Source organism: Taudactylus pleione, unplaced genomic scaffold, assembly GCF_031769625.1.
Source record: "Taudactylus pleione unplaced genomic scaffold, aTauple2 ptg001804l, whole genome shotgun sequence".
Taxonomy (NCBI): domain Eukaryota; kingdom Metazoa; phylum Chordata; class Amphibia; order Anura; family Myobatrachidae; genus Taudactylus; species Taudactylus pleione.
In genome coordinates this window covers 147,006-160,698 of record NW_028286201.1, presented here as the reverse complement: position 1 = coordinate 160,698, position 13,693 = coordinate 147,006, and the positions used below count along the sequence as shown (strand labels likewise).

The following is a 13,693-nucleotide window of genomic DNA, read 5'->3' as shown; positions in this document are numbered from 1 at the left end:
GGAGATATTTTCTCAATAAATCCTAAATATTTATATCTGTGCATTTATATCTGTATTATATCTGTGCATTTATATCTGTATTATTCTGTATTATATATGTGCATTTATATCTGTATTATATCTGTGCCTTTATATCTGTATTATATGTGCATTTATATCTGTTCATTTATATCTGAATTATATCTGTGCATTTATATCTGTATTATATCTGTGCATTTATATCTGTATTATTTCTGTATTATATCTGTGCATTTAAATCTGTATTATTCTGTATTATATATGTGCATTTATATCTGTATATCTGTGCATTTATATCTGTATTATATCTGTGCATTTATATCTGTATCATATCATATCTGTATCATATCATATCTGTATCATATCATATCATATCATATCTGTATCATATCATATCTGTATCATATCATATCTGTGCATTTATATCTGTATTATATGTGCATTTATATCTGTTCATTTATATCTGAATTATATCTGTGCATTTCTATCTGTATTATTTCTGTATTATAGCTGTGCATTTATATCTATTATATATGTGCATTTATATCTGTATTATATCTGTGCATTTAAATCTGTATTATATCTATATTATATCTGTGCATTTATATCTGTATTATATCTGTATTATATATATCCATTTATATCTGTATTATATCTGTGCATTTATATCTGTATTATATCTGTGCATTTATATCTGTATTATTTCTGTATTATATCTGTGCATTTAAATCTGTATGTCTTGCTTATTCACCTGTTTTTCCTTGTAATTTAATCCTGGAGATATTTTCTCAATAAATCCTAAATATTTATATCTGTGCATTTATATCTGTATTATATCTGTGCATTTATATCTGTATTATTCTGTATTATATATGTGCATTTATATCTGTATTATATATGTGCCTTTATATCTGTATTATATGTGCATTTATATCTGAATTATATCTGTATTATATCTGTGCATTTATATCTGTATTATTTCTGTATTATATCTGTGCATTTAAATCTGTATGTCTTGTTTATTCACCTGTTTTTCCTTGTAATTTAATCCTGGAGATATTTTCTCAATAAACCCTAAATATTTCTATCTGTGCATTTATATCTGTATTATATCTGTATTATTTCTGTATTATATATGTGCATTTATATCTGTATTATATCTATTATATCTGTGCATTTATTTCTGTATTATATCTGTGCATTTATATCTGTACTATATCTATTATATCTGTGCATTTATATCTGTGCATTTAAATATGTATTATATCTATATTATATCTGTGCATTTATATCTGTATTATATCTGTGCATTTATATCTGTATTATATCTGTGCATTTATATCTGTATTATTTCTGTATTATATCTGTGGATTTAAATCTGTATGTCTTGTTTATTCACCTGTTTTTCCTTGTAATTTAATCCTGGAGATATTTTCTCAATAAATCCTAAATATTTATATCTGTGCATTTATATCTGTATTATATATGTGCATTTATATCTGTATTATTCTGTATTATATCTGTGCATTTATATCTGTATTATATCTGTGCCTTTATATCTGTATTATATGTGCATTTATATCTGTTCATTTATATCTGAATTATATCTGTGCATTTATATCTGTATTATATCTGTGCATTTATATCTGTATTATATATGTGCATTTATATCTGTATTATATCTGTGCCTTTATATCTGTATTATATCTATATTATATCTGTGCATTTATATCTGTATTATTTCTGTATTATATATGTGCATTTATATCTGTATTATATCTGTGCATTTATATCTTTATTATATCTGTGCCTTTATATCTGTATTATATCTGTGCATTTATATCTGTATTATTTCTGTATTATATATGTGCATTTATATCTGTATTATATCTGTGCCTTTATATCTGTATTATATCTATATTATATTTGTGCATTTATATCTGTATTATATCTGTATTACATATGTGCATTTATATCTGTATTATATCTGTGCATTTATATCTGTATTATATCTGTATTATATCTATATTATATCTATATTATATCTGTGCATTTATATCTGTATTATAGCTGTATTATATCTGTGTATTTATATCTGTATTATATCTGTATTATATATGTGCATTTATATCTGTATTATATCTGTGCATTTATATCTGTATTATTTCTGTATTATATCTGTGCATTTAAATCTGTATGTCTTGTTTATTCACCTGTTTTTCCTTGTAATTTAATCCTGGAGATATTTTCTCAATAAACCCTAAATATTTCTATCTGTGCATTTATATCTGTATTATATCTTTGCATTTATATCTATATTTAAATCTGTATGTCTTGTTTATTCACCTGTTTTCCTTGTAATTTAATCCTGGAGATATTTTCTCAATAAATCCTAAATATTTATCAGCGTTATCTCTGTGCGCTATGAAATCACGGCCTGGAGAGGCCCCTGCTACATTTGTGTAATAATTGTGAATTGAAGTGCGATTTAAGTGTCTGGCGTTCGCAAGAGCGCTATTCTAATACTCTTCATGGTGGCAGCTCGAGTAAAACCCACATCACAACCGCACACCTGCGTCAGGTTGGCGTATCTGAGCGCAGGCTTGGGTGCGGTGTAGTGACATACATAGCTATGTATTCTCCATTATCTCTAAATTACTGTGTTGTACCTGTTTCTTGGTTGCAGGATATCGAATATCTAAAAGAATTTCCTTTGCTTCTGCTTCCAGACGCTCTACAATATAAAGAATTTCAACAATAAAAGATAAGCAGATATCCAACAAATACCATGGGGTGTATTATTGGGCCTTCTCCTTATGGGTATATTATAATGGGCACTTATATAACTGATGGGTTCTCCTGTACTGCTAATATAGGAAAATGAATACTATTATCAAATCAATAAGATCCACAGACTCCTCAGTACACAGTGTAATTCTCATTTTAGTGAGTAGGGGGTGACGCAGCCATCACAGGACACGGGTCCTCCGTACACAGCTCTATACGCCACTTGTCAGCAGCATCCTGTACACATAAATAGGGAGAAATGATGGCACCTGTGTAGGAAGATGTCCACACACTACATTAGCCTTCATCCGCATCACCAAACAGCTCAGTGCCAAACGCAGGATTCTGAAAGGGCCGTTTCCAAATAATTGGTTACAGATCCAATGACAGCAGAGTCTAACCAGAATAATCCTGCATCATACACTTTATTGTGTACTTCAAGTGTTTATATACTGTATCTAAATAACAATAAATGATATAAATAACAATAAATGATATAAATAACAATAAATGATATAAATAACAAGGCATATGGGCATAAAACTGGCTTATGCACAATGTGTAACTTTATGTACAAACAAAACTTAAACTACCAGTGCAATTAACACCACACAGTAGTCCCTTATTCATGTTATGGCACACAGTAGCGCCCCTTTTACACAATGCCCACATTAGTGCCCCTTATTCACAATGCCCACAGTAGTAGAGTCCCTTAAGCAATGCCCACAGTTTTAGTGACCCTTTTACAATGGCCACAGCAGTGGTGCCTCTTACATAAAGCCAACAGTAGTGGTGCCCCCTATGCAGTGCCTCCAGTAGTGGTGCCCCCTTTGCAGTGCCCCCAGAAGTGGTGACCCTTATGCAGTGCCCACAGTAGCAGTGTCCCTTATACAATGCCCACATTAGTAGTGCCCCCAATAGTAATGAACCCAGTAGTGATGCCCCCAGTAGAAGTGACCCCATTAGTAATGAACCCAGTAGTAGTGCTCCCAGTATTAGTACCCCCTGTAGTAATGCCCCCAGTAGTGATGCCGCCAGTAGTGATGCCCCCAGTAGTGATGCCCCCAGTAGAAGAGACCCCATTAGTAATGAACCCAGTAGTAGTACCCCCTCTAGTAAAAATACAAACACAATACTTACCTTAAGCCCCGCTCCTGCATCGCGCTGCTGTCCAGTCCGACCGCTCCTCGGATCTATGGGAGAGACATCATGACGTCTTTCCTATAGTGCTCACTGCGGGAGCCAGAAGCCGGAGCTCAGGAGTGAGTTCGAGCCTCCGGATGCCGCTGCGGGAAAGGAGTCGGTGCCCGCTGGTAACAAAATCTCAGCGGAGCTCTGCCAAATGGAGCCTCCCTACGGCGGCTGGAGGGTGGGAGTGGGTAGATGGAGAAACGGGCAGGAGGGGTTTTTAGGTACTCGAAAAAAAACCCTGTGTGCGAATGTAGCCGAATATTATCCAATCGCTTTCAATCACACTAATGTTCTAAATCACTTACTGCAACATCATGTCATTACCCAAAACCTCTACCACCGTGCGGCCCATAGCAAGCAGCCCCTCCTCCACAGGTACACACTCTCTCTATAAGCAGCCCCTCCTCCACAGGTACACACTCTCTCTATAAGCAGCCCCTCCTCCACAGATACACTCTCTCTATAAGCAGCCCCTCCTCCACAGGTACACTCTCTCTATAAGCAGCTCCTCCTCCACAGGTACACTCTCTCTCTATAAGCAGCTCCTCCTCCACAGGTACACTCTCTCTCTATAAGCAGCCCCTCCTCCACAGGTACACACTCTCTCTATAAGCAGCCCCTCCTCCACAGATACACTCTCTCTATAAGCAGCCCCTCCACCACAGGTACTCTCTCTCTATAAGCAGCTCCTCCTCCACAGGTACACACTCTCTCTATAAGCAGCTCCTCCTCCACAGGTACACTCTCTCTATAAGCAGCTCCTCCTCCACAGGTACACTCTCTCTATAAGCAGCCCCTCCTCCACAGGTACACTCTCTCTATAAGCAGCCCCTCCTCCACATGTACACTCTCTTTATAAGCAGCTACTCCTACACAGGTACAGTCTCTCTTTATAAGCAGCCCCTCCTCCACAGGTACACTCTCTCTATAAGCAGCCCCTCCTCCACAGGTATACACTCTCTATAAGCAGCTCCTCCTCCACAGGTACACTCTCTCTATAAGCAGCCCCTCCTCCACAGGTACACTCTCTCTATAAGCAGCTACTCCTACACAGGTACAGTCTCTCTTTATAAGCAGCCCCTCCTCCACAGGTACACTCTCTCTATAAGCAGCTACTCCTACACAGGTACACTCTCTCTATAAGCAGCTACTCCTACACAGGTACAGTCTCTCTTTATAAGCAGCCCCTCCTCCACAGGTACACTCTCTCTATAAGCAGCTCCTCCTCCACAGGTACACTCTCTCTATAAGCAGCTCCTCCTTCACAGGTACACTCTCTCTATAAGCAGCCCCTCCTCCACAGGTACACTCTCTCTATAAGCAGCCCCTGCTCAACAGGTACACTCTCTCTATAAGCAGCCCCTCCTCCACAGGTACACTCTCTCTATAAGCAGCCCCCCCTCCACAGGTACACTCTCTCTATAAGCAGCCCCTCCTCAACAGGTACACTCTCTCTATAAGCAGCCCCTCCTCAACAGGTACACTCTCTCTATAAGCAGCCCCTCCTCAACAGGTACACACTCTCTCTATAAGCAGCTCCTCCTCCACAGGAACACTCTCTCTTTATAAGCAGCTCCTCCTCCACAGGTACACTCTCTCTTTATAAGCAGCTCCTCCTCCACATGTACACTCTCTCTATAAGCAGCCCCTCCTCCACAGGTACACTCTCTCTATAAGCAGCCCCTCCTCCACAGGTACACTCTCTCTATAAGCAGCCCCCCCTCCACAGGTACACTCTCTCTATAAGCAGCTCATCATCCACAGGTACACTCTCTCTCTATAAGCAGCTCCTCCTCCACAGGTACACTCTCTCTATAAGCAGCCTCTCCTCCACAGGTACACTCTCTCTATAAGCAGCTCCTCCTCCACAGGTATACACTCTCTATAAGCAGCCCCTCCTCCACAGGTACACTCTCTCTATAAGCAGCCCCTCTTCCACAGGTACACTCTCTCTATAAGCAGCCCCTCCTCCACAGGTACACTCTCTCTATAAGCAGCCCCTCCTCCACAGGTACACTCTCTCTTTATAAGCAGCTCCTCCTCCACATGTACACTCTCTCTATAAGCAGCCCCTCCTCCACAAGTACACTCTCTCTATAAGCAGCCCCTCCTCCACAGGTACACTCTCTCTATAAGCAGCCCCTCCTCCACAGGTACACTCTCTCTTTATAAGCAGCTCCTCCTCCACATGTACACTCTCTCTATAAGCAGCTCCTCCTCCACAGGTACACTCTCTCTATAAGCAGCCCCTCCTCCACAGGTACACTCTCTCTATAAGCAGCCCCTCCTCCACAGGTACACTCTCTCTATAAGCAGCCCCTCCTCCACAGGTACACTCTCTCTATAAGCAGCCCCTCCTCCACAGGTACTCTCTCTCTATAAGCAGCCCCTCCTCCACAGGTACAGTCTCTCTTTATAAGCAGCCCCTCCTTCACAGATACACTCTCTCTATAAGCAGCCCCTCCTTCACAGATACACTCTCTCTATAAGCAGCCCCTCCTTCACAGATACACTCTCTCTATAAGCAGCCCCTCCTTCACAGATACACTCTCTCTATAAGCAGCTCCTCCACCACAGGAACACTCTCTCTATAAGCAGCTCCTCCTCCACAGGTACACTCTCTCTATAAGCAGCTCCTCCTCCACAGGTACACTCTCTCTATAAGCAGCTCCTCCTCCACAGGTACACTCTCTCTATAAGCAGCCCCTCCTCCACAGGTACACTCTCTCTATAAGCAGCTCCTCCTCCACAGGTACAGTCTCTCTTTATAAGCAGCTCCTCCTCCACAGGTACACTCTCTCTATAAGCAGCTCCTCCTCCACAGGTACACTCTCTCTATAAGCAGCTCCTCCTCCACAGGTACACTCTCTCTATAAGCAGCTCCTCCTCCACAGGTACACTCTCTCTATAAGCAGCTCCTCCTCCACAGGTACAGTCTCTCTCTATAAGCAGCTCCTCCTCCACAGGTACAGTCTCTCTCTATAAGCAGCCCCTCCTCCACAGGTACACTCTCTCTATAAGCAGCTCCACCTCCACAGGTACACTCTCTCTATAAGCAGCTCCACCTCCACAGGTACACTCTCTCTATAAGCAGCTCCACCTCCACAGGTACACTCTCTCTATAAGCAGCTCCTCCTTCACAGGTACAGTCTCTCTCTATAAGCAGCCCCTCCTCCACAGGTACACTCTCTCTATAAGCAGCTCCTCCTCCACAGGTACACTCTCTCTATAAGCAGCTCCTCCTCCACAGGTACACTCTCTCTATAAGCAGCTCCTCCTCCACAGGTACACTCTCTCTATAAGCAGCCTCTCCTCCACAGGTACACTCTCTCTATAAGCAGCTCCTCCACAGGTACACTCTCTCTATAAGCAGCCCCTCCTCCACAGGTACACTCTCTCTATAAGCAGCTCCTCCTCCACAGGTATACACTCTCTATAAGCAGCTCCTCCTCCACAGGTAGACTCTCTCTCTTTACAAGCAGCTCCTCCTCCACAGGTACACTCTCTCTATAAGCAGCTCCTCCTCCACAGGTACACTCTCTCTATAAGCAGCCCCTCCTCCACAGGTACACTCTCCCTCTATAAGCAGCTCCACTCCACAGGTACACTCTCTTTATAAGCAGCTCCTCCTCCACAGGTACACTCTCTCTATAAGCAGCCCCCCCTCCACAGGTACACTCTCTCTCTATAAGCAGCTCCTCCTCCACAGGTACACTCTCTCTCTATAAGCAGCCCTTCCTCCACAGGTACACTCTCTATAAGCAGCCCCTCCTCCACAGGTACACTCTCCCTCTATAAGCAGCTCCACTCCACAGGTACACTCTCTTTATAAGCAGCCCCTCCTCCACAGGTACACTCTCTCTCTATAAGCAGCTCCTCCTCCACAGGTACACTCTCTCTCTATAAGCAGCCCTTCCTCCACAGGTACACTCTCTCTCTATAAGCAGCCCTTCCTCCACAGGTAGACTCTCCCTCTATAAGCAGCTCCACTCCACAGGTACACTCTCTTTATAAGCAGCTCCTCCTCCACAGGTACACTCTCTCTCTATAAGCAGCCCTTCCTCCACAGGTACACTCTCTATAAGCAGCCCCCCCCTCCACAGGTACACTCTCTCTATAAGCAGCCCCTGCTCAACAGGTACACTCTCTCTATAAGCAGCTCCTCCTCCACAGGTACAGTCTCTTTATAAGCAGCCCCTCCTTCACAGGTACACTCTCTCTAAGCAGCCCCCCCTCCACAGGTACACTCTCTCTATAAGCAGCCCCTCCTCCACAGGTACAGTCTCTCTATAAGCAGCCCCTGCTCAACAGGTACACTCTCTCTATAAGCAGCCCCCCCTCCACAGGTACACTCTCTCTATAAGCAGCCCCTCCTCCACAGGTACAGTCTCTCTCTTTACAAGCAGCCTCTCCTCCACAGGTACACTCTCTCTATAAGCAGCTCCTCCTCCACAGGTACAGTCTCTCTCTATAAGCAGCTCCTCCTCCACAGGTACACTCTCTCTATAAGCAGCTCAACCTCCACAGGTACACTCTCTCTATAAGCAGCTCAACCTCCACAGGTACACTCTCTCTATAAGCAGCTCCTCCTCCACAGGTACACTCTCTCTCTATAAGCAGCTCCTCCTCTCCAGGTACACTCTCTCTCTATAAGCAGCTCAACCTCCACAGGTACACTCTCTCTATAAGCAGCTCAACCTCCACAGGTACACTCTCTCTATAAGCAGCTCAACCTCCACAGGTACACTCTCTCTATAAGCAGCTCCTCCTCCACAGGTACACTCTCTCTATAAGCAGCCCCCCCTCCACAGGTACACTCTCTCTATAAGCAGCTCCTCCTCCACAGGTACAGTCTCTCTCTATAAGCAGCCCCCCCTCCACAGGTACACACTCTCTATAAGCAGCTCCTCCTCCACAGGTACACACTCTCTATAAGCAGCTCCTCCTCCACAGGTACAGTCTCTCTATAAGCAGCTCCTCCTCCACAGGTACACTCTCTTTATAAGCAGCCCCTCCTCCACAGGTACACTCTCTCTATAAGCAGCTCCTCCTCCACAGGTACAGTCTCTCTCTATAAGCAGCCCCTCCTCCACAGGTACAGTCTCTCTATAAGCAGCTCCTCCTCCACAGGTACACTCTCTCTATAAGCAGCTCCACCTCCACATGTACACACTCTTTTAAGCAGCTCCTCCACCACAGGTATACACTCTCTATAAGCAGCCCCTCCTCCACAGGTACACTCTCTCTATAAGCAGCCCCTCCTCCACAGGTATACACTCTCTATAAGCAGCCCCTCCTCCACAGGAACACTCTCTCTATAAGCAGCCCCTCCTCCACAGGTATACACTCTCTATAAGCAGCCCCTCCTCCACAGGTACAGTATCTCTCTATAAGCAGCCCCTCCTCCACAGGTACACACTCTCTTTTAAGCAGCTCCTCCTCCACAGGTATACACTCTCTATAAGCAGCCCCTCCTCCACAGGTATACACTCTCTATAAGCAGCTCCTCCTCCACAGGTACACTCTCTCTATAAGCAGCCCCTCCTCCACAGGTATACACTCTCTATAAGCAGCTCCTCCTCCACAGGAACACTCTCTCTATAAGCAGCTCCTCCTCCACAGGTACACTCTCTCTATAAGCAGCTCCTCCTCCACAGGTATACACTCTCTATAAGCAGCCCCTCCTCCACAGGAACACTCTCTTTATAAGCAGCCCCTCCTCCACAGGTACAGTATCTCTCTATAACCAGCTCCACCTCCACAGGAACACTCTCTCTATAAGCAGCTCCTCCTCCACAGGTATACACTCTCTATAAGCAGCTCCTCCTCCACAGGTACACTCTCTCTCTATAAGCAGCTCCTCCTCCACAGGTACACTCTCCCTCTATAAGCAGCTCCACTCCACAGGTACACTCTCTTTATAAGCAGCTCCTCCTCCACAGGTACACTCTCTCTATAACCAGCTCCTCCTCCACAGGTACACTCTCTCTCTATAAGCAGCCCCTCCTCCACAGGTACACTCTCTCTATAACCAGCTCCTCCTCCACAGGTACACTCTCTCTCTATAAGCAGCTCCTCCTCCACAGGTACACTCTCTGTCTATAAGCAGCTCCTCCTCCACAGGTACACTCTCTCTATAAGCAGCCCCTCCTCCACAGGTACACTCTCTCTATAAGCAGCTCCTCCTCCACAGGTACAGTCTCTCTTTATAAGCAGTACCTCCTTCCATGCAAAAGAGCTTACAGATCGTCGACCTATCATGTATTGATAGAAAACAACGAAAGCCTTGGTGGGCGATGGCCATGCAAAATGCAAAAAACCTTACATGCCGTCGCTCACCAGGAGAAGATCGAAGACGGTGGAATCCCTGGTGGGAGGCGGCCATGTAAAAGAGCTTATAGGCTGTTGCCCCCCAGGTGATGATAAAAGATGATGGAAGCCCTGAAGGGAGGCGGCCATGTAAAAGAGCATATAGGTTGTCGCCCCCCAGGTGATGATAAAAGGCGGTGGAAGTCGTGGTGGGAGGCGGCCATGCAAAAGAGCTTATAGGCTGTCGCCCACCAGGTGGTGATAAAAGACGGAAAAAGCCCTGGTGGGAGGCGGCCATGCAAATGAGCTTATAGGCTGTCACCCCCCAGGTGATAAAAGACGGTGGAAGTCGTGGTGGGAGGCGGCCATGCAAAAGAGCTTATAGGCTGTCGCCCACCAGGTGGTGATAAAAGACGGAAAAAGCCCTGGTGGGAGGCGGCCATGCAAATGAGCTTATAGGCTGTCACCCCCCAGGTGATAAAAGACGGTGGAAGCCCTGGTGGGAGGCGGCCATGCAAATGAGGTTATGGTTGTTGCCCCGCAGGTGATGATAAAAGACGGCAGAAGCCTTGGTGGGAGGCGGCCATGTAAAAGAACTTATAGGTTGTCGCCCCCCAGGTGATAAAAGATGGTGGAAGCCCTGGTGGGAGGCGGCCATGCAAATGAGCTAATAGGTTGTCGCCCCCCAGGTGAAGATCCTGATAAGTTCATTAAATATTCTGTGTTCTGTCTATAATACTTTCTTTATAGGCTGGACCTGTATGCCGCCTGTAAAGAATAATATTAACTATTTTCATGCCATTAACCACGCAGCCGCAGCCACCGCCACCAGGGATGCAGGGAATAAGCCTGGGCTTTCAGCCCAAACTGGTTGTTGCTCAGGAGGAGGGAGGGACCTATTTTATTTATTCCAAGGAATTCCAGCCCTGGGCTGACCAGTTTGAGGCTGGTTAATGTGATGGCACTGTGTGTCGCCCAGCTATGGCATTACTCCCTTCCCCCCCGAGGTGCTGGTTACCCCATGCCGAATTTTCCTCCTACTTTCCACTTATTCGGGGGTAGGGGGCATTATCATGCCCTGGAATTGGGTCAAGCCCACCAGTGTGTCCCAGATTTTTTAAATATAGCTACCCTACATGGCACTCTCCTCTATAACTCGTATTTGATGCCGGAAGGACGGTCAGCTATGCAAAGTGCGTACTGACGCTGGAAGATGGTACTGTGACATTGGCGCACTGCAACTTTCAGCTGCGCCACAATGCAGAGCAGCATCAGGATACAATATGACATGATGTGAGGAGGGGAATGGAGGCAGCAGGAAGTCACAGACTAATGGTGCGTACACACTACACGATATGCTCCCTGAGCGATATCGTCTAGTGTGTCCCTGGCAGGGTGTGCTTAATGTCGTTCATGACACTGAGCACACCCGCTAAACGATATCCTTAACTATATCGTTCAGCTGCATGTGACAGGGGCAGTGACATGATGTGAGGAGGGGAATGGAGGCAGCAGGAAGCCACAGACTGAGAGTTATATAGTGGGAGGAGCAGGGTCCCCAGCAGCACAGAGTATATCAGGAGATGAGGGATGTGTTAGTGAGGACAAGGCTGCATGTGACAGGGGTAGTCACATGATGTGAGGAGGGGAATGGAGGCAGCAGGAAGTCACAGACTGAGAGTTATATAGTGGGAGGAGCAGGGTCCTCAGCAGCGCAGAGTATATCAGGAGATGAGTGATGTGTTAGTCAGGACAGGGCTGCATGTGACAGGGGCAGTGATATGATGTGAGGAGGGGAATGGAGGCAGCAGGAAGCCACAGACTGAGAGTTATATAGTGGGAGGAGCAGGGTCCTCAGCAGCACAGAGTATATCAGGAGATGAGTGATGTGTTAGTCAGGACAGGGCTGCATGTGACAGGGGCAGTGACATGATGTGAGGAGGGGAATGGGGGCAGCAGGAAGCCACAGACTGAGAGTTATATAGTGGGAGGAGCAAGGTCCCCAGCAGCACAGAGTATATCAGGAGATGAGTGATGTATCAGTGAGGACAGCGCTGCATGTGACAGGGACAGTGACATGATGTGAGGAGGGGAATGGAGGCAGCAGGAAGTCACAGACTGAGAGTTATATAGTGGAAGGAGCAGGGTCCCCAGCAGCACAGAGTATATCAGGAGATGAGTGATGTGAGGACAGGGCTGCATGTGACAGAGGCAGTGACATGATGTGAGGAGGGGAATGGGGGCAGCAGGAAGCCACAGACTGAGAATTATATAGTGGAAGGAGCAAGGTCCCCAGCAGCACAGAGTATATCAGGAGATGAGTGATGTGAGGACAGTGCTGCATGTGACAGAGGCAGTGACAGGATGTGAGGAGGGGAATGAAGGCAGCAGGAAGCCACAGACTGAGAGTTATATAGTGGGAGGAGCAGGGTCACCAGCAGCACAGAGTATATCAGGAGATTAGTGATGTGTTAGTGAGGACAGGGCTGCATGTGACAGGGGCAGTGACATGATGTGAGGAGGGGAATGGAGGCAGCAGGAAGTCACACACTGAGAGTTATATAGTGGGAGGAGCAGGGTCACCAGCAGCACAGAGTATATCAGGAGATGAGTGATGTGTTAGTGAGGACAGGGCTGCATGTGACAGGGGCAGTGACATGATGTGAGGAGGGGAATGGAGGCAGCAGGAAGTCACACACAGAGTTATATAGTGGGAGGAGCAGGGTCCCCAGCAGCACAGAGTATATCAGTAGATGAGTGATGTGTTAGTGAGGACAGCGCTGCATGTGACAGGGGCAGTGACAGGATGTGAGGAGGGGAATGGAGGCAGCAGGAAGCCACAGACTGAGAGTTATATAGTGGGAGGAGCAGGGTCCCCAGCAGCACAGAGTATATCAGGAGATGAGGGATGTGTTAGTGAGGACAAGGCTGCATGTGACAGGGGCAGTGACAGGATGTGAGGAGGAGAATGGAGGCAGCAGGAAGCCACAGACTGAGAGTTATATAGTGGGAGGAGCAGGGTCCCCAGCAGCACAGAGTATATCAGGAGATGAGTGATGTGTTAGTCAGGACAGGGCTGCATGTGACAGGGGCAGTGACAGGATGTGAGGAGGAGAATGGAGGCAGCAGGAAGCCACAGACTGAGAGTTATATAGTGAGAGGAGCAGGGTCCCCAGCAGCATGGAGAAGGAGTGTGAGGATTCTGTAAAACTTAAGCGAGAAGAAAGCTGGGACAAACACTCCTCTGTATGTAATGACGTTCATATTAAACCATTTAGCTGGTGCTTTTGTTTTCCAGTTTTCGGTAATGTACCTAACTAGGCATGGGTAATTTATAAAATAATAATAATAACAACAATATTAATAGAATTCCCCGAACAAACAAAAG

General features: G+C 45.6%; 1 protein-coding gene across 1 annotated transcript in view; it reads right to left on the bottom strand.

The window, feature by feature from the left end:
• Positions 1–13,693, bottom strand: part of RAB3GAP2 (RAB3 GTPase activating non-catalytic protein subunit 2) — a gene marked incomplete at its 5' end in the record, with an annotated part of 258,046 nt that overhangs the window by 225,941 nt on the left and 18,412 nt on the right. Inside the window, one exon of the mRNA XM_088465026.1 lies at positions 2,688–2,752. Coding sequence (XP_088321152.1) covers positions 2,688–2,752 — 65 coding nt within the window. The remainder of the gene's footprint in view (positions 1–2,687; positions 2,753–13,693) is intronic.